The sequence below is a fragment of the Xyrauchen texanus genome, chromosome 44, assembly GCF_025860055.1.
Source record: "Xyrauchen texanus isolate HMW12.3.18 chromosome 44, RBS_HiC_50CHRs, whole genome shotgun sequence".
Lineage (NCBI taxonomy): Eukaryota > Metazoa > Chordata > Actinopteri > Cypriniformes > Catostomidae > Xyrauchen > Xyrauchen texanus.
In genome coordinates this window covers 29,141,964-29,167,569 of record NC_068319.1, presented here as the reverse complement: position 1 = coordinate 29,167,569, position 25,606 = coordinate 29,141,964, and the positions used below count along the sequence as shown (strand labels likewise).

The 25,606-nt window shown below is 43.2% G+C and overlaps 1 protein-coding gene across 1 annotated transcript; it reads left to right on the top strand.

Moving 5' to 3' along the window:
• The first annotated feature begins 8,397 nt into the window (after nt 1–8,397).
• LOC127636650 (paraneoplastic antigen Ma1 homolog) lies at nt 8,398–9,612 on the top strand. Its single transcript, XM_052117305.1, has one exon. It carries the CDS (start codon nt 8,398–8,400, stop codon nt 9,610–9,612), a length of 1,215 nt encoding a protein of 404 aa, XP_051973265.1.
• Nucleotides 9,613–25,606: the final 15,994 nt, after the last annotated feature.

Genomic DNA, 25,606 nt, shown 5'->3' with positions numbered 1-25,606 from the left:
AATAAATAAGACATTTAATCAATAGGACTGAATTTACACAATAATAGAGATATGCCCTGGGCTCCTTATTACATTGAGTAAGATGGTGAAATGTATTGTGTGCAATGAGTATAAAAACCAGGGGTATTCAGTTCCGGCCCTGGAGAACCACTGTCCTACACTAACTTTGCAGGACAGTGGCCCTTCATGACAAGAACTGAAAACCCTGGCAGAAAATAGTTATTACACATGTGTACAGTATTAATAAATTATAGCACGTCATTAATGAGGTATAATAATAAGTTGCAGTTTGATGTTATTTAGTTCACTCTTTGATAGTAGTCTGACAACTTGTGGAAAGAAACTGCCACCAAATCTGGCTTTGTGGCCTGGGTGATCCTTATACTCTTGCTGGACGATGGAGATCAAGGTTACAGGGGTCCTTCCTGATGGTGTTGGCCTTCATCTTACACCTCACAATGAAGATGTATTTAATTGTAGGAGGGATGGCACCATTTATGAATTGTGTTTTCTTCACCATCTGTTGCTAGGCAATTGGAGTCAAGCAATTAATAGATAATACCACTATTGTGGGGATGCTAATTGTATAATATTCAAATCTGGCAGGAACAGTCGGCATTGGCCAATTAAAAATGAATATCATTTAACTTAATTGTGATTTCATTTAATAGGACATACACTTTGATCTAGAATCTTAGGTTACTCTTCAATACACTTTAGTTCTCTGTGGCATCCCTGTCCTCCTGACCAGCTGCCAGTATGTGGCTTGCACAGAACCAAAACTTACAGTGCAGTATTTATATATTACAGTATATATTAATATATAAGTATAAGTGTTTTATTAATATATACTTATTATTTATTTTATATTTGCAGTATTTTAAAGAATCAAGTATTGCAAAATAATTGGAAAACTTAGCAAAATTAGCTGCAAAAATACAGGGCATCTTTAAAGCACCTGCTTCTGTTTCACACATGACAATAAAAGACTGAGCACAAGCTGGTCATGAATAAATTATTTAATCAATTACAATTATGACAATTGTGCATGTGCACAATTAAATTTTTTACTCTGTGCTTGAGCATTGTGGGATTTAAATGTATCCAAGTGGCTCAAGTGTTTTGACAATGTTCACAATATTCGTTCAGATCCATTTAATGATTCAATGACCATTTCTGGTGATGCCAGAAAGTCAAGTCAAGTCAAGTCAAGTCAAGTCAAGTGGTTTTTATTGTCGTTTCAACCATATACAGTTAGTACAGTACACAGCAAAACGAGACAACGTTCCTCCAGGACCATGGTGCTACATAAAAACAACAAAGGACCAACATAGGACCACATGAGACTACACAACGAAATAAAATACCTATATAAACTACCTATATATACCTATATAAAGTGCACGTGCAAACATGTGCAAAAAGTACAGGACAGTACAACAAATTACTGACAATGAACAGGACAATAGACAGTGCAGCGCCGACCAGTACTCAGTAGTGCAAAAAGATGACAGTTTCTAAAAATGTAAACATAACATACTATGAGATAATGTTCTATGCACATAGTAGTTATTGAGGTAGCAGACAGTTATAAAGTGACAGTTATTAAAGTGCAACTCAGGACACGTGTGTGTCAAACCAGTCTCTGAGTATTGAGATGTCTGATGGCTTGGGGGAAGAAGCTGTTACACAGTCTGGCCGTGAGGGCCCGAATGCTTCGGTACCTATTGAGGAGGGTAAAGAGTTTGTGTGAGGGGTGTGTGGGGTCATCCACAATGCTGGTTGCTTTGCGGATACAGTGTTTTTTGTAAATGTCTTTGATGGAGGGAAGAGAGACCCCAATGATCTTCTCAGCTGTCCTCACTATCCTCTGCAGGGCTTTGTGGTCCGAAACGGTGCAAGTCCCAAACCAGGCAGTGATGCAGCTGCTCAGGATGCTCTCAATAGTCCCTATATAGAATGTAGTGAGGATGGGGGTTGGGAGATGTGCTTTCCTCAGCCTTCGAAGAAAGTAGAGACGCTGCTGGGCTTTCTTGGTGATAGAGCTGGTGTTGAGGGACCAGGTGAGGTTCTCCGCCAGGTGAACACCAAGAAATTTGGTGCTCTTGACGATCTCCACAGAGGAGCCGTCCATGTTCAGCGGAGTGTGTTCACCTTGTGCTCTCATAAAGTCAACAACCATCTCTTTTGTTTTATCGACATTCAGGGACAGGTTGTTGGCTCTACACCAGTTCGTCAGCCACTGCACCTCCTCTCTGTATGCTGACTCGTTGTTCTTGCTGATGAGACCCACCACGGTCGTGTCATCGGCGAACTTGATGATGTGATTCGAGCTGTGCATTGCTGCACAGTCGTGAGTCAGCAGAGTGAACAGCAGTGGACTGAGCACACAGCCCTGGGGGGCCCCAGTGCTCAGTGTGGTGGTGGTGGAGATGCTGTTCCCGATCCGGACTGACTGAGGTCTCCCAGTCAGGAAGTCCAGGATCCAGTTGCAGAGGGAGGTGTCCAGGCCCAGCAGGTTCAGCTTTCCAATCAGGTGCTGGGGAATGATTGTGTTGAATGCTGAGCTGAAATCTATGACCAGCATTCGAACGTATGAGTCCTTATTGTCTAGGTGGGTGAGGGCCAGATGGAGGGTTGTGGTGATGGCATCGTCCGTTGAACGGTTTGAACGATCACGCAAACTGCAGTGGGTCTAGTGAGGGGGCAGCTGGGTCTTAATCTGCCTCATGACGAGCCTCTCGAAGCACTTCATGATGATGGGTGTAAGTGCGACGGGACGGTGGTCGTTGAGACAGGACACTGAAGACTTCTTTGGCATGGGGATGATGGTGGTGGCCTTGAAGCACGTTGGAACAACGGCGCTGCTCAGAGAGATGTTGAAGATGTCGGTAAGAACATCTGCTAGCTGGTCTGCACATCCTCTGAGCACTCTGCCAGGAATGTTGTCTGGTCCAGCAGCCTTCCGTGGGTTGACTCTACGTAGAGTTTTCCTCACATCTGCCATGGTAAGACAGAGCACCTGGTCGTTGGGAGGAGGGGTGGACTTCCTCGCCATCACGTCGTTCTGCACTTCAAACCGAGCGTAGAAGTCATTCAGCGCATCTGGAAGGGAGGCATCTTTGTCACAGGCAACTGATGTTGTCCTGTAGTTGGTGATGGCCTGGATGCCCTGCCACATGCGCCGCTTGTCACCGCTGTCCTGGAAGTGACTGTGGATTCTCTGGGCGTGTGCGCGCTTTGCCTCTCTGATTGCCCGTGACAGTGGTGGCAAATGAGTGTCTTGTGTGAAATGAGTTAGTCACTGAATCAAAGATCAAATGAAAATTGTATTCCTTTAAAATTTGTATGTCTACAGACCTAAAAAAAAGAGATTTTAGTAAAGGTTTTATGAATTATAATCAGTTACTGTCAGAACTTCTGTTCCCTTTTGGAGGGAACAAGACTTTCTGTTGATGTGGTAACACTAGGGGTTGATCTTGAGAGCCCCAGACACCTTCATATCTATGAGAAAAGGCCAAGCGCCAGCCGCTGCCTTTTCTCTCCAAGTTTTTCTCTCCACAGAAAATTAGATTTGGCTGGGGCCTTTAAATGCTCATAATATGCACCTGGGCAGGCATTCGTTTCCCTTCCTATTCTTTCAGGGGGAAAAGACCCCACAGAGACCACACCCTGCCCTGAAGGAGAGGGTAAAAAATAATGAATACGTCATATGGGTCCGAGGCCGCACATGGATGAGGCGCGGCGGTAGGTCCTGCCCTTCGTAGGGGAGAAGCTATACAAACGCAGTGACTGGGACAGAGAGGGCTCTGACAAGGGAGATGCGGGTCTACCGAAAGGGAAACCGTACCACAGAAGATACATTGCAGGATGTTACTGCGGTAACTGAGACGTGAGGTGATTCCTCCACTGAATTCGTGAGCCAGAGGGCTAGGAGGAAGGACATCCAGGGTTCACAGATCGTGAACATGCATTGGAGAGAATAGCGCATGGCTTCACCTCGTGGAGGGCAAAGGCGCTATACACAAGCTGGACACATGGCTAGCTGTCCCGTGCAACAAAACTTAACTGTTTGTACATGAAAGAACACGGGACGAAAACGGTTCAACCCGGAGATTGTAAAATTTAGTGAAGTTATTGGGTGTTGCTTAACCTGCTGCCCTACAGATGTCTGCTAAAGAGGTGCCATTGGCCAGTGTCCAAGAGGATGCCACACTCCTTGTGGGGTGTGCTCGAACCCACAAGGGGGCAGGCATGGACTGGGTCTGGTAGGCTCTCAAATAGGATGAGCTTTCGGTCGCGTCATTGGAGGGTGGGGTTCTGCTACCGGAAGCAGATTAAACTTCTGAGCTCCCGCCTATAGCACAGGATGAGGTGGATGCTGAGATGGCAGCCATGCTTGCCCGGGTGGCTGTGACCATCATGCTGAAGTGGAACTATCCACTCTGCCCTGAGCATTCGCAGCTGGATGATTGGAAGTGCATGAGAAGCTAATGGATATGTCGAGCTTCCCCAGGTAGACGGCTCCGTAGCGGTACATTTATGCCAGCAGGGCAGGGCCACCTGGTGCTCCCTTCCATGGCTCCATTCCAAGGCCTGTAAGTTATATTCCTCTTTAATGATGAAGGCTTACAAGGCCACAGGTCAGGCCGCTTCTGCCCTCCATGCCATGGCCATCCTGCAGGTCCACCAGGCCAAGGCGCTAAAAGATCTGCACAAAGGTATGACCGACCCAGGGTGATGCAGTAACTGCACACTGCGACTGACTTCACCATTTGTGCAACGAAGGTCATGGCGCATGCCCTGGGCCAGACGATGTACACTCACATGGTCCAAGATCGGCACCTGTGGCTCAACCTTGCAGAGATGTTCAGTATGTTAACACAAAGGGCATCCTGGCATCAGTAAGACATCAGAATTGGTTCGCAGCCATCGACCTGAAGGACTGCGTATTTTCACGTATCGATCCTTCCTTGACACTGACACGTTCTTCAGTTTGTCTTCGAGGGACAAGCATAGTTGCAGAGGCTGCTCTGGCACCGCTGAGGGAGCAGGGCGTACGCATTCTCAATTATCTTGACGACTGGCTAATCCTATCTCACTCTGCACAGGGACCTTGTGCTTCAGTACCTCAAACGACTTGGGCTTCAGGTCAACTGGGAGAAGAGCAAGCTCTCCCCTGTGCAGAGCATCTCTTTTCTTGGTATGGAATTGGACCCGGTCACTCTCAAAGCAATTCTTATGACCTTCAGGCAGAAGGTAGCGGTGCCAGTGAAACTATTTCAGAGGCTCCTGGGGCATATGGCATCCTCAACGGTGGTTCTCCCCCTCAGGTTGATGCATATGAGACCGCTTCAGCACTGGCTACAGACTCGAGTCTCGAGATGGGCATGGTGCCACAGCACCCGGCATGTGACCATCATGGCACAGTGGAGTCAAAATTTCAGCTCTTGGTTAGACCTACCATTTCTATGGGCAAATGTTCCACCTGGAGCAGGTCTCAAGGCACATCATGGTCATGACAGATGCCTTGGACTCGGGCTGGGGTGCCGTGTGCAATGGTCAAGTAGTGTAGGGGCTCTTGACGAGTTGCTGGCGGTATTGCTGGCCCTGAGGAGGCTTAGGCCAATGATTCAGGGCATGCAAGTGTTGGTCCAATCCGACAACACAGCAACCGTAGCGTACATAAATACCCCCTTGGGATCACTCTCAGTGATCACTCTCACACTCAGTTGGTAGAGCGGGTCGGCCACTAATCGCAGGGTTGGTGGTTCGAATCCTGGCCCACACAACTCCACATGCCGAAGTGTCCTTGGGCAAGACACTGAACCCCAAGTGGCTCCCAATGGCAGGCTAGCACCTTACATAGCATCTCTGCTGCCATTGGTGTATGAATGTGTGTGTGAATGGGTGAATGAGTCACAGTGTAAAGTGCTTTGAATACTGTTAAGGCTTAAAAGGTGCTATATAAGTGCAGACCATTTACCAATTGACCAGGCTGTGTATTGTATGTAATTATAGTATGGTTTTAACTGTTCATGAGAGGGATAGCCTAAGGGAAAAAACTGTTCTTGTTCTTGCTCTGTAGTGTCGGCCAGAAGGCAACAGTTCAAAAGGTAGTGGGCTGGATGAGTGGGGTCCAGAGTGATTTTACCAGCCATTTTCCTCACTTTTGTACAGTTCTTGAAAGGAGGGCAAGGGGCAACCAATAATGCGCTCAAAGTCCAAACTGTCCAAACAGGGGGCACTCATCCTGTGGCCTGTGTTGGTCCTAATGCCCCAGTATAGTGATGGAGACACTAATATAAGGCGCTGTCCGGATTGGCTTCACTCAGCCAGGTATCTGTGAAGCACAAGGCAGAAGAGTTTGAAAAGTCCTCGTTTGTGGAGATGTAGTTTGTCCGTTTTGTTAGGAAGAGATCGGAGATTCACAAGATGAAACAACACAGCTGTGCCTCCAACTAAAATGTCCAGCAAAATGTCTGGTATGTGCTGCCAAATGTTCATTAGTTCGTCCATGGCAAAACTGATATATATAAAAAAATAAAAACTTAACACAGGACAAACAAACAAAAACAACAAAAGAATTCGAGATCTCCACAACAAGGCAGCCATCTGCGGCGCCATAAAGGTAAAAAACAGGAGCTGATGTTAAAAATAGCTTTACATACTTAACACAGATCTAGTAATCTGCTTAAAGTGGCAAAAACAACCTATCAAACTATTGCCTCACAAACATAATGTAAAAAATATAACTTCTTAAAGAATGTGGCTTCTATGCCCTTGAATACAAGAACTGTTTTTGCAATATAAATAAAATTTATTTTCCTTGTTTGATTTGTATTAATCTATTTGAGCACTCAGATGAAAACAACTTTTAAGACATTCCTGTAAGCATTCTGACAATCATCAATGAAGACTCTCCTCACTGGTCTTCAAACTTGCTCCAGTGTCCACAGCTATCATCATAAAGGGAAAGATTGTAATGGATCATGTCAGAGACCTGCCTCTTGCAGTTTGTCTCTTATTTGGACTGTCATATGTTCTCCATCTTGATTACCCAAAGTGCCTGAAGAACACATTCAAATTAATTTAGAAAGTCATTCTTGAGTTAGGATCTGAATCACTGAAAGCAAATCTTAAGACTTTGAAGAACCAGGTATTTGCATGAATCAAGACATCTCAGATCAGAAAGTTGAGATGACCTTATCTGGACTTCATGTGACATTTTATTAATTAATTTTTTTAATTGAAATGCTATGTTAATGCAGTATTTGGTGTGAAGTTTTTACTGAGTGTAGCCCCATGGAAAAAAAAGTATTTCCATAAGCCAATATTTTATTTTGGTTATTTTCATTGTAATATATATTCCACCTTTGATACAAGTGTTTATATTATGTTTATATGTGTTAATATATTAAGTTTGTTCGAAAATGCACTTACCTGTGAGAGATCCAATCAGGAGTCAGGGTGAGAGGTTGAGAGGAAGCGGGAGAAGAACGCGATGGGGAGAACGGAACTGTGAAGATTGTGCTGTGACAAAATGAGTTAAAAGTTGGTAACACACCAAATTTAGTGCTCGTGATGATAAGTGACCTTGTATAATGCGCGAAGAGTGAGTTGCAGTCACTTATATACGTTACAGTATGATAGTTCACGTCGTGAACTTTGCGGTTATAATTAGCACCACGAGGAGAAAGTGTGGATGGCTAATTACCACGAGCGAGCTAAAAGGACATTGCCAACGAGTAGCCTGCTCGGTTGCTGTGTGGAGTGCATCGTCTGAAAAGCTAATCGGACGTAATTATTGGTGTTAAAGTAACATAATAATTCCTTTCCAGTCAAAGTAATATTAGACTTAGGGTAGTATAGTAATTTTAGTAGGTGTAATACTAAAACGGTTATTAAAGTGAGTGTTCATTTTAATTAGCTTGTGAGATAGAGACATATAGTTAATATTTTACTTTATTTTAGCTATACAGACATTGTGTGGTTATTATAAATTAAGTAAAGTACTATTAGGAATAAAAGTGAACTTATAATAAGAAGTTAGTAATTTACATTGGTGCATTAATTAATAACAGAAAGAGAGATCTTTCGCCAAGTAGGAATTCAGGGAGCGCACTTCAATAAAATAGCTAAGACACGCTAAGGGGCGCTACATAAAATGGGGGCTCGTCCGGGATATTTAATTAATGCAAGTAATTAATTAGTGATTTTTGCTAATAGCGTTAGCAAATAGAGAGAAGTTTGTTAGTCTTCAGGAGAAATTAAGCACTAATTACTGAAAAGCTAAAAACCTAATGGAAAATGGAAGCTAAGTGTAGTGCAGTGGAGTTAGTCCAAGAGCTCAAAGACTAGTGCAGTAGAGAAGAATTGGATGATGCCCATGCTCTCATGGTACTGATACCAGAAGATGTTGCAAATGCCCAGGTCGAAGACGATCTAGGAACCATCAAAGCATTAGGGCGAGTACGAGTGAGAGGACGGACAATCAGTCTGAAGCTGGATAGCCACAGAGTGCTATGCGAGTCCAAAGAGATGGTGGATCCCAGCAAAGTCCTTCCTGAGCTGTTGCCTGAAGGTAAAACGAAAAGTTGGAGGATTGTCATTGCTTCTGAAAGTCATGCTCCTCCCAGCCCATTAAAGAGCTTATTGGAGGAAACACAAGAGAGTGGCTCAGCTGAGTCTATTATTCGTGCAGTAGGTGATTTGCTTACCAAGATGGGGAAACCGTCAGGAGAAAACAGCAGTTACCGTCGACTGAGAGTGTTCTCAGGAACTGTGCCAACGCCAGTGGGAGAAGAGTCTCTTGAACATTGGCTGGAACATGCACACCTAATGGTCGAGGAGAGCGAGTGTTCAAATAAGGAGCAACGACGACGCATCATGGAAAGTCTGAAAGGCCCTGCGCTAGCAGTTGTAAAGGCTGTGCGGAATGCTGATCCAGAAGTTAGTCCTGCTGTGTGCTTAGAAGCCATCGACAGTGCTTTTGGTTCTGCTGAGACTGGCGAAGACCTGTATTTTGCCTTTAGATTGCTAAAGCAGCAGCCAAAGGAGAAGATGTCTGACTTTCTAAGGCGCATAGAACTGTCATTGACCAAAGTAGTTCGTCGGGGAGGTTTACCCACCAGTCGTACTTACCGTGCCCGAGTGGAGCAGCTGCTAAGAGGAGCTATCCATGCAGACATGATGCTTGTTCAGCTCAAACTCCGAGACAGAAAGGAAAACCCTCCATCATTCTTAGAACTGCTGAGTGAGATCAGAAGGGAAGAAGAATATGAGTCATCAAGGATGAAGTTGAACACCTCTGTTCGAAGTGTCCACACAACTCCGACTACAGACAGTAGGCAGGATGATGTCGAGCGATTGAGAACAGAAATTCAGGAACTCAAGTCAATGTTCACTGCCATGAGTACTTTGCCTAGCCAGGTAGTAGCAGACCGCAAAAGACCTGAGGCTATGACAAAGATGCACACTCCAGCAATAAGTAACCGAGAAGAAAAAATAAAACCAGTGTTGAGATTAACATATGATGAACCTGGAAAGGCCAGTGAGCAACCTATTACTATAGTTCATAGAGGAGTGACTATTACAATAGGCAAAAACTAGGTTTCCACTTAGTTATAAGTAGGAACTGGTACTTCTACTTAGAACAAAAGTTAATCCATCGTCTAGGTGGGTTATGTGTTATGTCTTATGAGGACGTGTATACATTTAGTAAGGGGGGGATGTAGCCCCATGGAAAAAAAAGTATTTCCATAAGCCAATATTTTATTTTGGTTATTTTCATTGTAATATATATTCCACCTTTGATACAAGTGTTTATATTATGTTTATATGTGTTAATATATTAAGTTTGTTTGAAAATGCACTTACCTGTGAGAGATCCAATCAGGAGTCAGAGTGAGAGGTTGAGTGGAAGCGGGAGAAAAACGTGACGGGGAGAACGGAACTGAAAAATGAGAAGGAGAGACATGTGAAGATTGTGCTGTGACAAAACGAGTTAAAAGTTGGTAACACACCAAGTTTAGTGCTTGTGATGATAAGTGACCTTGTATACTGCGCGAAGAGTGAGTTGCAGTCACTTATATACGTTACAGTATGATAGTTCATGTCGTGAACTTTGCGGTTATAATTAGCACAAGGAGAAAATGTGGACGGCTAATTACCACGAGCGAGCTAAAATGACTTTGCCAACGAGTAGCCTGCTCGGTTGCTGTGTGGAGTGCATCGTCTGAAAAGCTAATCGTAGTGGAGGAGACTGTGAAGGTTCGGAGGGATTCTTCCAGGTTGTCGAGCATTAGACGCATCGTGTTCCGGAGCGGTGAAGGACGACCCGGTGACTCATCAGTCTGTTGAGTGAGTTTTATTTTGTTTGTTGTGCCGAGGCGTGAAGCGACCATTGTGTTTTAGGTCTCAACGATCTCAAGCTACACAACAGGCCTGCCACGTATTCATTTGACTATCAGGGTATTCATTTTGTTTATTCATTTTGATGGCCATTTAGTCATTTGCCGGCATTAGATTTAGAATTTCAATTGGTTTAATTTGGGGAATTTAATGTGATTGAGAATTGTGATTATTTGAATTTTGTTTATTTGAATCTAATTGTATATTTGTGAATATTTTATATTTTCTTTAAGTAAATTGTTCATAACTTCATAGTTCATAATTTCCTGCAAAGATTGTCTTTTATATTTTTGGTTTTATATATTTATACGAGTGATATATATAAAGTAAATAATATAATTTAGTCTATAATAATTTGGTTTAGAGTGGACGTAATTATTGGTGTTAAAGTAACATAATAATTCCTTTCCAGTCAAAGTAATATTATACTTGGGGTAGTATAGTAATTTTAGTAGGTGTAATACTAAAACGGTTATTAAAGTGAGTGTTCATTTTAATTAGCGTGTGAGATAGAGACATATAGTTAATATTTTACTTTATTTTAGCTATAAAGACATTGTGTGATTATTATAAATTAAGTGAAGTACTATTAGGAATAAAAGTGAACTTATAATAAGAAGTTAGTAATTTATGTACCTGGCTGCACGTACCCTTCCCCAATGCCCCATAAGAATATCGGAATCCTTCTAGTTACCCTGGGAGGGGAACAAGGCGATGTTTGCCAACATGGGAATGGGCCAGCCTGGCTGGGCCTCTTTTCTCTCTATGTTTCTCGCATAGAGCAATCACGGCCGGGGCCCTTACACGCATATAGGGAAGGGGTCTTACCCAGACCCTCGCGGAGACCACACCTGCCCTTTTTCTTGGGGAGGAAAAGTGGTAGACACGTCCACACGGCTGTCTTAGGGCTCGTGTGGAAAGTATGGTGTGGTGGTAGATCCAGCCTCGAAACGGGGAGTTGCTACAGCACGGCGACCGGGGCAGCTGTAACTGCCTAAGGGAGACACGGGGTCCGCTCGTAAGGGGACAGAACCGTGGAATTACACACAGGGGAGTCCGAGCAGGAGGCCTTACCTGTGGAGCACCTATACCAGTACAGGGTAACCATCAGGGTACCCGCAGTGGCTTGGGTCGGCGAGTTCCTCCGCTGAACCGCGGACCCGGAGGGCTAGGGAGGAATCGACCAGGGGCCCGACTTCGGAGTGGAGCGCCCTGGGAAGAAGGCGCACTACTTTACCTTGATGTCAGGAAAAGGGCACTGGGCGCAAGCGATCCACCCGGCCGGTCGGTCTACGTGTTACCGAGTTCTACGGGCTCGGACCTGAGAAAACACGAGACGCAACTGACTCAACGCGGAGGTTGTAAAACCTCGCGAAGGTGTTGGGTGTTGCCCAACCCGCGGCTCTACAGATGTCTGCTAGGGAGGTGCCCTTGCCAGTGCCCACGAGGACGCAACACCCCTTGTTGAGTGAGCTCGGACCCGCAAGGGTAGGGGCGCGGCCTGGGTGTGATAAGCCAGTGTGATGGCGTCGACAACCCAGTGGGCGAGCCTCTGTTTGGAGACGGCATTCCCTTTCTGCCGTCCCCCAAAGCAGACAAAGAGCTGCTCAGAACGTCTGGTGCTCTGTGTGCAGTCCAGGTAAATGCGCAGGGCATGAACTGGACACAGCAACGAAAGGGCTGGGTCTGCCTCCTCCCGGGGCAGCGCTTGCAGGTTCACTACCTGATCTCGGAATGGTGTGGTAGGAACCTTGGGCACATAGCCCGGTCGCGGTCTTAGGATCACAGACGTATCTGCCGGACCGAACTCCAGGCAAGTGTCGCTGACAGAGAACACTTGCAGGTCCCCAACCCTCTTGATGGAGGCGAGCGCGATCAGCAGGGCCGTCTTAAGAGAGAGGGCCCTGAGTCCAATTGATTCAAGCGCTCGAAGGGAGGTCTCTGGAGTCCTGCCAAGTCTACTGAGAGATCCCAGGAGGGAACTAGGCCTGGCCGGGAGGGATTCAACCTCCAGGCACCTCTCAGGAACCTGAGGATCAGGTCATGCTTACCCAAAGACTTGCCATCTACAGGATCGTGGTGGGCGGCAATGGCGGCAACATACACCTTGAGGGTGAACGGGGACAGCCTCCTGTCCAGCCTCTCCTGTAGGAACAGGAGCACTGACTCAATCGCGCATCTCTGCGGGTCTTCAGTTCGGGAAGAACACCAGTCTGCGACTGCCACTTTAGGGCGTGAAGGTGCCTGGTAGAGGGGGCTCTGGCTTGGTTGATTGTATTCACTATGGTCGCCGGTAAGCCGGCTAGCTCTTCCGCGTCCCGTCCAGGGACCAGACGTGGAGGTTCCAGAGGTCTGGGCGCGGGTGCCAGAGCGTACCCCGTCCCTGAGAGAGAAGGTCCTTTCTCAGGGGAATTTGCCAGGGAGGAGCTGTCGCGAGAAGCCTGAGTTCCGAGAACCAAGTCCGAGTGGGCCAGTAGGGGGCCACTAACGTGACTTGGTCCTCGTCCTCCCTGACCTTGCACAGCACCGGTGCAAGAAGGCTCACTGGGGGAAATGCGTACTTGCGCAGCCCTGAGGGCCAGAATATTTCTCTGCGTGAGCATCTTGAACGGGAGTTTTAACAAGGCCCGATTGAAAACTCGCAAGTCCAGGATTGGTCGTAAGCCGCCGCCTTTCTTGGGTACAATGAAGTAAGGGCTGTAGAAACCCTTCCTCATTTCAGTTGGAGGGACGGGCTCTACCACGCCCTTGGCTAAGAGGGTCGTGATTTCCGCGGACGCCCCTGAAGGGGGGCGGGAGCCAGGCAAACTGAATTGCGTAACAGAGTCGAATGGTCCGGTGCAGCCAGCGTGATGCGTTGGGAAGCGAAAGCCACGCTTCCCAGCTCTACGCTAGGGGCACCAAAGGGACGAGTATTTTGGACATACCCGGCGGGGCCTTGCAGCAGGGCGGAACAGGTAATGCAGCGTCGGGCGGCTTCGTTGCGGCCTGAGGCTGAGGTGCTGAGCATAGACTCAAAGCACTTACCTTGCTCCGCGCACCCGGCAGGGGGCGGGTTCGTGACTGAGGAGGAGGTCTGATGCTGGCATCCTGTGGATTCGTCTGAACCGGCTGGCCGGGGGACAGTCGTGGGCAGGCGGAAGGTGGGATCGCCGCGTCCGGTGTACCGGGACTGTCGTAATCTGAAAGCAGATTTCCGTGAGAACGGCATTTGCGGGCCAGGTGACCCAGAGGCAAAGGAAATAGCTCTATTATTGAGAATGTGGAAAATGTAAAAACAAAGGATTCTCCTCCCGGCCCTCCACCGGGGAATAGAGAGGTCTTACCACCTCCGGAGCTAACGTCTCGGTCTCTGGGTCGGTCGTCTCAGGAGCGCCTGGGAGCCTTCCGGTTCCTCGAGGGGGTCCGTGAGATGAGGGGGCATCCTCTTTCTGCGGGGAGCTCAACGCGGGGCTGAGAGCTAGGCCCGCTCTCATTAGTTGAGGCGCAGCACCACTTCCTTTCTTCCTTGAAAGCCACAGGAGGACGCCCTCGGCGAGCAGACAGGGCATGGCATGGCTCGCTCAGCTTGTCGTGCACGTCCGGGAAGGAATGGGGGGGGCGCGGCTGTGGGCGGCGCACCAGCCCGTGAATCATCAAGCCCGGGGAAGCATAGCGGCTCTCCGTGCGTCAGGCTCAAGCTGGGCAAGCAGACCCGTAGGTGGCGGCCCAGGCGAGTTATCCGCGTCCGATGCTGCTGTGACGCTCTCCGATGCAGCGGTGATGTCGTTATCCAATGTCCGGGAGCTCCAGGGACCGGGCGGCCGGCCGTTAGGCGGACCGCGCTTATCCCGAGCTCGTGAGGGGAGCAAGCAAGCGTGCGGGGCGGGGGTTTCGAGCGGTTTTACCCGGCGAACGCAGCCCGCCATTATCCCGGATCATCTTCATCGCTCAGCGGCGCCTGCGTCAATCCCGTAGGAAGGAGGCGAGGAGCGAAGGGTGGCTGAAGTGGCTTTCTTCCTCACAAGAAAGCAGAGATCGCAACGCTGCTGCAGCTATGTTCTCAGGCTGAAAACATAACCCATTGGAGAGCATGCTCATCCCGAGCCCGGACGGAAAACAGCAAGCGTGCCGGGAGGCGGGGGGTTTCAAGGGGTTCACCCGGCGAAACGCAGCCCGTCATTGACCCCAGATCGTTTTCATCACCCGCGGCGCCTGCCTCAATCCCGTGGGAAGGAGGCGAGGCGTGGGGGGCGGCTGAAGTGGCTCTCTCTCACTACAAGAGAAAGCCTATGACCGCAATGCTGTCATGGCTATGTTTTCGTACTGAAAACATAGACCATTCATAAAAACGCTGCCTGCGTGTTTCGCAACCCAGGTACGCCAGGTGGTTTTATGACCGTCAGAGGTGGGGAGAAATCACCGCCTCCAAAAACTACACAGGGGCGGAAAGGCATCTTCAGAAAGACGGCGTCCTGAAAAGGACGTTCAACGCCGCTGTGTTTGCTCTTTAGAGAAATTTACTCTTTTAAGGAAAATAACTCTTTTAATATACACAGTGTGTATGTGTGTCTGCGCTGTCGAGCGCTCAGGGGCAACAATGCACGCCGTGCAAAGTGAAGGAGAAAGCCGCTGTTGTCGCCGTCAAGATCCAACAGCATGCAGATCGTCAGAGGAAACAGGAACGTTTTATAGTGGTGTATAAACTCGCAGCAACTGCAGACAGACCATCGGCTCGAAGAAATTTTCTGAATGAACTCCGTATTTGCCCCGCTTAAATACCCGTATGTCCGAGGCGGGTATGCAAATACTGACTGCCAACTCCCATTGGCCCTTTTCAATAGATCAGAGGTGAATATCGGCGCTCAAGAGAGACCCCTAGTGTCGCTTCTCCGACACAACTTGGAGAGAGCGACAGAAGGGGAACAAACATTATGAAGCAAAACTGTGATTTAAAAGGATAGTTCACCCAAAAATGAAAATTCAGTCATCATTTACTCACCCTTATGATGTTTCAAACCTGTATAACGCATTCTTTCTTTCAAAAACACAAAAGAAGATATTTTGAAATAAAATCTGTTCATATAATGAAAGTCAGCGTGGTCCAAAATTAAACTTGATTTTGGTCACCACTGACTTACATTATAAGGAAGAAAATACATTATTAAAACTAATTTATATTGTGTTCCACAGAAGAAAGAAAGTCATGCAGGTTTGGAATGAGATGAGGGTGAGTAAATGATCGGGGTGTGCATTATCTGTATTTGTATCTGTATCTGTTCATTTGACAAAATATCTGAATCTGTCTGGATAGAACCGGGTGTGGGCAGGGCTTATATCGGAAGTGCTGAAAACGAAATTAAATGCCCATTTTTAAATGTTACTCTTATAGTTTATATTAATCAAATATGCTTTGTATATACCTTTTCATAATAATTGCCTAATAATAATAATAATTATTATTATTATTATTATACAACTATTATTTTAAAAAAAAATTATTTGAGAATTTTTATTTTTTTACCAGATGAAGCTGAATTTGTAGGATACATTAACTGTGGAATATGTTGTGGTTTCTCCTTGTATTTCTGATATTAATATCAGCATGAAACAGACTTTTTATTTGTCTGTGCTTGTATAACATCATTATTCTTAAGGCAGGAGGTGTCAAGTAAAATGTGAAATGTCAAGCACACATTTTGGAGTGAATAATAAATACAAATTAAAACATTAAAAGAAATGAAAATAAAACCAATATAGCCTACAAACAGGTGAAAGTCCCGTAAATCTATCAGGATTTTTTACGATAAGACCATTCATTAGTTGAATAATAATAATAATAATAATAATAATAATAATAATAATAATAATGTTAAATTTATATAGAACCTTACCAGAGGTAGCACAGTTTAAAGAAGAAGAAAAAAAGATAGAGCATGTTTCAGTTTCTTCATTTTACATAAGGAGGAATATTCCTAATAGATGAACACTATGGAGCATTTAAACCTTTATGGAGCATTATTTATACAAATATTTTATGAGCATCCACACACAACTCACCACACGCCCCACAGAGAGTGATAACCACATTATAGTGACCACAATGAGGTTAACCCAACGCGACTCTACCCACCCTAGCAACTGGGCCAATTTGGTTGCTTGGGAGACCTGGCTGGGGTCACTCAGCCTGCCATGGATTCGAACTTGCGACTCCAGGTGTGGAAGTCAGCGTCTTTACTCGCTGAGTTACCCAGGCCCACCTATCTTTATGGTTAATTTAGTTAATTACCTTAATCACTGATGTGGACATAAATGTGGTCAACTTTAAGAGACAGAAAGACAAGCTCCAATGTGAAATCATCACTTCAGGTCAGGAATTTAACTCTAGATTAGGCAAAAAATATACACATGAGAATCACGTGTGAATTGTGGGATAAATTAACATAGAAGAAGTTTCAAGAAGTGGAACGTGTACATGATGCCGTATCTTAGTAAAATTACACTTGACCAGATCCAGACGCGGACAATTAACAGACCGCAAACAGAGATAAGACTGCGCGCTTCAAATCTGAAATCACAACGTGCGCATTTTAATTCATAATGTTTACACTTTAGAAATATTGGTTGCACAGATTCATAAATTCTTTGTCATTTTCTTTATGTTTATTTAAAATGTCACTTTATTATTGTGCCTCTAGGATAATCAGTCATAAAAATAATTTTTATATTATTCAGATGAATCCGTTATTTGATTTGAAGTCATTATTCGTTCCCTTCCAAATAAGGTATTCGGCTTCAGGCACATCCCTAGTAAATGATGACTGAAGTTTAATTTTTGGGTGAACTATTCCTTTAACTAGCTATAATCACAGATCAGGGAGTTCAGAATATCTGATCCGTAGTTTGACTTTATTACACTGATGCCATGTTAATGCAGGATTTGGTGTGACGGTTTCATGGAGAGGAACAAATCTTCAGTTTTCAGTTGCATTGTTTTAAATGAACAGCCTAAATGAACACGTTTCAGTTGGATTTTTTAATCTTTTTTTTTATTGGAATTTGTCATTGCTTGACATTGTTAAAGGATGGACTGCATCCATGTTTTACATTTACATTGCGGAGAAAAACTCTGTCTGCAGAAGAAGAAAAAGTTGTTTTTACTTCCACGTTTTCAACTGATTTTTTAAAAATGGTATGAGTGAGACCTGTGATTTAACTGGTTACCACATGGGTGAAACAATAAAGGAAAGTACAGCAATAAGTATATAAAGCAAAATACACATAACTTTGGCTTTACTTTTTAAAGTAAGGTATATAGGATATAATTTAGTTTACAAAACTTAAATGCCTTAAGTAAATATGACTCAGAATAAGTAAAGGACACTCTACACATTTTAGTTACTGAGACTTCTATTTAACTTGATACTATTTAGTTACATTTACTTAAGTACATTTAGACAACAAGTTTGCACAATTAAATTAAGTAAAATTAATAAATTAGTTTTAACAGTGCATGATGCTACAACTAAAAAACAAACGTGTTTTTTGCCAGTTTGCAACATGCCAGATAGCCAGATGCTGTGTGCACACTTGTGCTCTGTGTGGATTATTTAATGATCTATGCATCTGATTATCTTGTTTGAAAGATAATCACCTCCTCAAAGTATGATATTTCACCTCCTCTGATATTTTATATTCTGTTTATTGTTCATGAAGTTATAAGCAAAAACGTGGCATTTAAGCAATACCTGTTCACATGACGTCTTCAAGACACACGCACAACAAAACAAACTTAGTAATGTGCAGAGTAAAAAAAAAAAAAAGATCCTATTAAATACAATAAACTTGCACACATACTCACTGCTCCAACAATAGTTGTAATACAAATAATGTCAATTATTTTTTTAAATGTCTATGTGGTTTGGGATATGTGGGCAAAACTAGGAGACCTTTGAAGATTAGAACATGAGAACATTGTAGTAATATACGCACTGGTAACGTTAATAGCCTGGTGGATATTAACACTGCACTTTCAGAAATATAAACACCCAATTTCCAGTCTTAGTTACTGGGGCATAGAGAGAGTAAGCATCCCACAGAGAGGAGGTGATATAGAAAACCTACTTCTCATAGGGAAACTTTTTGGATTGATTTTTTACAAACACTATTTTCAAATGGTCTAAATAAGTATTTTAACATCAGATCTTTTCTCTAGATTTTTGGTCTTGATAAATTTTTGTAAAGCACATTTTGTATTGGTGTATCTTTTATGAATGGATTAGGATATCTATATTGGAGAACTGTGGATATATGTGCTTGTGGAGACCTAGTTGAATGCATATGTGGATGTGTGTGTGTGTATGCACAGTATATATGGATTATTATTGTTGAGCACCTGTGGGAACAATGAGATGTTTGGTTTGAAATTGACATCACAAAGTTTGTTTTAATGTTCTGAAGAAGACTGATTACACAATTCGAAACATTAACCACATGGTTTTGGATTAAAGTTATTTTTGGAGCAGTGAGTACCTGTTCACATGAAACATAAACATTACAGTAGGGCTGTCAGTCGATTCAAATTTTTAATCAAATACAATTTTTTTTTTTTGTATTCTCAGGCTGGGGAGCGAGGGAGGAATGTGGCAGGGCGGAGGGCGGGGCCGGGTCGTGATCATACACACCCGGTCCCGTATTAGGCTAATCAAGCCTCTGAGGTATAAAGGTCGACTGCAGGGGGTCGTGTGGGAGAGAGAGATCGTTTACGGACATGTCCATCGTGTGTGTTTATGTTGTCTTTTAAGTTTATCATTAAACTATTATTTATATTGAAAAGCCGGTTCTCGCCTCCTCCTTTCCATTGATCACGTTAAAAAGGGTTAAAGTAAAGAAGATTAGGGATGTCCAATACAGATACTGGTATCGGAATCGGTTCCGATACCATGCTCGTGTACTGGTACTCATAAAAATGTTCAGATACCAAAAGCCGATGCCATCTGACAAACTGATGTTCTTACATAAACATTCAGCACACACATTTAAATCATGCTACGTCCTAGTGTGATTATTTTACCCCAAAAGCTGCGATTTAATGATATAAATATTTGCATGTGCGGTGCGCTACAAATGTGAGCACTTGTGAATGTGTAGAGACAGTGTTATGCTGAAGCCAGCTGCATGTACCTTTTTAAAGCTCCACTTTGGCTCATACACAGAAAACACCATCATGAGCATCGACAGTGTGGCACTTGCAGAGTACATTCATTTAAATAGCAGCCTTTTGCAGTTTAATAATCACTTTGTCACGTAGCGACCATCTTTTCCGGAGTGGGAAGCTGGAGTCTTATATATGGAGTCTCCTTGTTCATAACAAAACAGAAACACTTCAAAATAAAAGCTCAATTTAAATTTGAGGTTCTAAATAAAAGCACTTTATTTGATAAAAATAATAAATATCTTGTTGAAAATGTATTGATATATTTTAATTTGATATAGGTTTTAATGAATTTATTTAAACACCATTTTGATGATAAAACTGAAATAAACTTCTGAAATGCAGGGTAAAAAAAACAGGTATCGGACTCTGTATCGGCAAGAACCAAAAAAAAATTAGCTGCACTCGTCTCGGTCTCAAAAAAATGGTCATCCTCAAAGGAGACATATGTGAAGCATTTATCAAGGAGTTGCCAACATTAGAAACCTGTACATAAATGTTCAATATGGTTTAATGGTCATCAGGCTTAATTATACTGTATGCTGTGAATTGGGATACAACACTCAGAGTAATTCAATGTGACAATGACAGTATGTCAGGATATCACAGTAATTCATATAAACACAATGCAGACTTTATATAAGTAAACAGACAAGTAGTGGGATAAGAGAGAAGTTTTTGAACAATGATTCTTCTAATTATATGTAAATGATGTGGATTTTTCAGCAGAACACAGCATTTAGAGATTTCCATGTGGGTCTAGTTATTCTGTATATCATGTTTAGATTTTACTCAGAACAGGCTTTGATATCTAAATAAAAGTGTGTCAGCACTTGTCATTGGCTACAAGAAAGTCCAGCCATGTCTGATCCTAAAACAGCAGGGTCTATGTCACCCTTCTCAGAGGGGAGGCTGGGTTTAGGCAGGCACAGCGGAGCTGTCACTACTGATAATCCAGCCCTGCCATTAACAGAGAGGAAGGACTTGGACAAAAGTTCAGGAAGAGGAATCCACTTGTGCATTTCACTGCCTTTGTGTCTCTTTATACAAATATGAGCCATTGGTCACTGGCCACTGACAAATCTTTCCCTTCTTTTCAAATAATCTGACAGTGTGACAGCAAAAAATAGCAGTGATTGATCACCTCATTGTTAAAACTATTTAATTAACAACGAAAGCAAACAGTTGGGAATGTTTCAAATTCTCCCACTTCCAAGCTTGATTTGGTCATTGACTGAAATTGAGAACATATCTTTATGTGAGAACTTCTAAAAAAGATGTTTACATTTTTTGAAGACATTGTGAGTGTGTGTCCCGTACACAATGCTAAGCTGGTTGCTATAGCATTGGCATTGGTAGGGTGTTGCTAGGTTGTTGCTAGGGTGGTCTGGGTTGTTGCTAGGGTGTTGTTAGGTGGTTGCTAGGGTTTTGGGTGGTAGCTAGATCATTGCTAAGCGGTTGCTAGCGTGTTCTGGGTGGTTGCTAGAGCATTGTTAGGTGGTTGTTTGGGTGTATTGGCTTGTTGCTAGAGCATTGTTAGGTGGTTGCTAGGGTTTTGGGTGGTAGCTAGATCATTGCTAAGTGGTTGCTAGTGTGTTTTGGGTGGTTGCTAGAGCATTGTTAGGTGGTTGTTTGGGTGTATTGGCTTGTTGCTGGAGCATTGTTAGCTGGTTGTTTGGGTGTATTGGCTTGTTGCTGGAGCATTGTTAGGTGGTTGTGAGGGTGTTCTGGGTGGTTTCTAGGATGTTGCTAGGATTTGGGCGGTAGCTACAACATTGCTTGGTGGTTCCGAGTGTGTACTGGGTGGTTGCTAGGGAATTTCTAGGTGGTTTCTAAGGAGTTCTGGGTGGTTGCTAGGGCATTGCTATGTCAAAATTGAGATTTTTTTAAATTCCCAAATATGAGCATTAGATGCGTTTGCTTAACACCTAAAATAAAACAATATATATATATATATATATATATATATATATATACAGTGAGGAAAATAAGTATTTGAACACCCTGCTATTTTGCAAGTTCTCCCACTTAGAAATCATGGAGGGTCTGAAATTGTCATCGTAGGTGCATGTCCACTGTGAGAGACATAATCTAAAAAACAAAATCCAGAAATCACAATGTATGATTTTTAACTATTTATTTGTATGATACAGCTGCAAATAAGTATTTGAACACCTGAGAAAATCAATGTTAATATTGGTACAGTAGCCTTTGTTTGCAATTACAGAGGTCAAACGTTTCCTGTAGTTTTTCACCAGGTTTGCACACACTGCAGGAGGGATTTTGGCCCACTCCTCCACACAGATCTTCTCTAGATCAGTCAGGTTTCTGGGCTGTCGCTGAGAAACACAGAGTTTGAGCTCCCTCCAAAGATTCTCTATTGGGTTTAGGTCTGGAGACTGGCTAGGCCACGCCAGAACCTTGATATGCTTCTTACAGAGCCACTCCTTGGTTATCCTGGCTGTGTGCTTCGGGTCATTGTCATGTTGGAAGACCCAGCCTCGACCCATCTTCAATGCTCTAACTGAGGGAAGGAGGTTGTTCCCCAAAATCTCGCAATACATGGCCCCGGTCATCCTCTCCTTAATACAGTGCAGTCGCCCTGTCCCATGTGCAGAAAAAACACCCCCAAAGCATGACGCTACCACCCCCATGCTTCACAGTAGGGATGGTGTTCTTGGGATGGTACTCATCATTCTTCTTCCTCCAAACACGGTTAGTGGAATTATGACCAAAAAGTTCTATTTTGGTCTCATCTGACCACATGACTTTCTCCCATGACTCCTCTGGATCATCCAAATGGTCATTGGCAAACTTAAGACGGGCCTTGACATGTGCTGGTTTAAGCAGGGGAACCTTCCGTGCCATGCATGACTTCAAACCATGACGTCTTAGTGTATTACCAACAGTAACCTTGGAAACGGTGGTCCCAGCTCTTTTCAGGTCATTGACCAGCTCCTCCCGTGTAGTTCTGGGCTGATTTCTCACCTTTCTTAGGATCATTGAGACCCCACGAGGTGAGATCTTGCATGGAGCCCCAGTCCGAGGGAGATTGACAGTCATGTTTAGCTTGTTCCATTTTCTAATGATTGCTCCAACTGTGGACCTTTTTTCACCAAGCTGCTTGGCAATTTCCCCGTAGCCCTTTCCAGCCTTGTGGAGGTGTACAATTTTGTCTCTAGTGTCTTTGGACAGCTCTTTGGTCTTGGCCATGTTAGTAGTTGGATTCTTTCTGATTGTATGTGGTGGACAGGTGTCTTTATGCAGCTAACGACCTCAAACAGGTGCATCTAATTTAGGATAATAAATGGAGTGGAGGTGGACATTTTAAAGGCAGACTAACAGGTCTTTGAGGGTCAGAATTCTAGCTGATAGACAGGTGTTCAAATACTTATTTGCAGCTGTATCATACAAATAAATAGTTAAAAAATCATATATTGTGATTTCTGGATTTTTTTTTTAGATTATGTCTCTCACAGTGGACATGCACCTACTGATGACAATTTCAGATCCCTCCATGATTTCCAAGTGGGAGAACTTGCAAAATAGCAAGGTGTTCAAATACTTATTTTCCTCACTGTATATATATATATATATATATATATATATATATACTAAGAATATCCTAATGTAACTAAATGTTTCTTGCTTCCAGCATTCTTCTTAACTAGCTTATTACTGTCAATTGCTGTAAATATTAAGACTTTGTGTTGTCTTCACATACATCTCAATATGCACTGAAAGAGATATTGGGAGTAATCCGTGGCAGCATGTTTTTAAGCCTTGAGCATTTTGCAGTGGCTCCTGAGGTTACAGTGTGAAACTCAAGCATATGGTGAGCATGTGAGCTGTATACAAGCTGCTTCCAGAGGAAAACAGGCCAGACGTCTGCTTCATTTCATCTGTTTGACACCAATGCCAGTTGAAGTTCACTAATATAGGGAGACAGCAGTTTATATCTCAAATCTTCATTATAAATGCATTCTTTATAATATTGTATTCTTTAATTGAAAAAATTCAGCCAAAAATCAGCCATCCCCCACCATTCCCTGAAATCACATGCAATTTGTAAAATCCCGTTTGTTGTCGGGATTGTGGGTGAAAGGCTTAACCACCCATGGTGAGGCTAGGGTTGTACAACACTAATGCTAGCAAACCAGTCAAACCACATGACTTAAGACTCTTTGGACATTAATGCAATTGCATTTTTTGTATTCCGTCAATATTATGGAAGATCAGAAGCTTAGTCTTTGGTATAAGACCTCATATACACTGCAAGCATTTGACATGATGCAACATTACTAGAAAGCAATGTCACATGTCTGAAATGTAGACAGCACTGATGATTATCAGGGTCAGTTCACACTGAGAAGGATATATGCAAACTAGCTGGTTAATAAGTGCAGCATCCAATTTTAGTATCCAGTTCCATTAACCAATTCTTGTAGTACCTTTGAGGAAGAAATGTTTGGACATAAGAAATTAAATTCTTATTGGATTAACTGCCCTCAGCATCGTATTACCTAGAGATGAAATCCTTTAATATGTTAACAGAACAGATTCTTTCAAAAGGTGTTTAAACAGACTTTTTAATTTCATTCATTTTTATAAAATAGCACTTATTAAAACAAAACTCATATTGTGGATCTTTAACATGTTGTCATTTCAACAGCAATTTGGTTATTACTTGGATTTCAAGTCAGACATGACGCAATGAATGGCATGTGGTCCGGTAAGCTTTTATACCTGCTGATAATAGTCAATCAGATAATAGAGAATCAGGACTACACTAGATGTGCTATGTTTTGCTCTGTAGATTCAAAAGAACTGGCTAATAAGTGTGTATGTTTCACAGTGCTTATTTAGCCATGGTGTTGTGGTGTGGTAGTGCAGAAAACACTGTCAGAATATTTCGTGTGAGTGTTTCGTCTGCATTGGCAGAATTGTACGTTTAAGAATAATTAACACTGCTGAAAGAAATGAACATCCTTGAATTTTTTTGAAAATTGTAACAAGAACCAGTTCTCTGTTTAAAATTTGTTTCATTGCTAACAAAATCCATTTCCTCATGCCGCCTTGAATTGTTTACGCTCCAATTCGCTGTCAGTGTTAATGCCTCTTAAAGCCCTGTTCAGACTGATAGCAATTAAATAGCTGGCACTAACTGAATCACTGCTCTGTTGCTTTAAATACTGTAGGTTTGTTGCTAAATCGGCAACTCTCGAAGAAGATGAAGAATTTCTTTTTTTTTTGTAAAAGATCGTGTAGTGTCCATCAACACACCTTTTGGGAGAAATTAACTAAACATAGTGACTTTTTACATTTTTACATTTACTAATGACAAATAAGTCATTTACAAGGTCATAATAAATTGTTTATATGCAGTTATAGCAACGTGCATAAAAAGGGCTGCTTTCATCCAATACTTTCAAAATAGTGAGCAACAGGGCGGCTGTGGCTCAGGTGGTAGAGCGGGTCGGCTGCCAATCACAAGGTTGTCGGTTAGATTCCTGGCCCACATGACTCCACATGTTGAAGTGTCCTTGGGCAAAACACTGAACCCCAAGTTGCTCCCAATGGCAGGCTAGCACCTTACATAGCAGCTCTGCCGCCATTGGTGTATGAGTTTGAGTGTGAATGTATGTGTGAATGGGTGATTGGGACACAGTGTAAAGCACTTTGGTAAACTCAAAGGTTATAAAAAAGCACTATATAAGTGCAGACCATTTACCATTTTAACATATAATAAATGCTTAATTAATACAGTAATCCATACGTATATTAATCAAAAACTTAAAATGCCCTTATTCATGATTTGTTGCAATGTAGCTAAAAATAAAACTATAATAGTGAGATTTAAAGGAGAGATTGTGTCATTTTGCTCCAGTCTGATGTGTGTTTATATTAATCACTGTAATGTCTCGACTGTGAGGTGTCTGAACTTACATAGTCCTAGTTATCTAAAGTCTGATTCAAAACACTTTTTAGGTCTTTATGCTC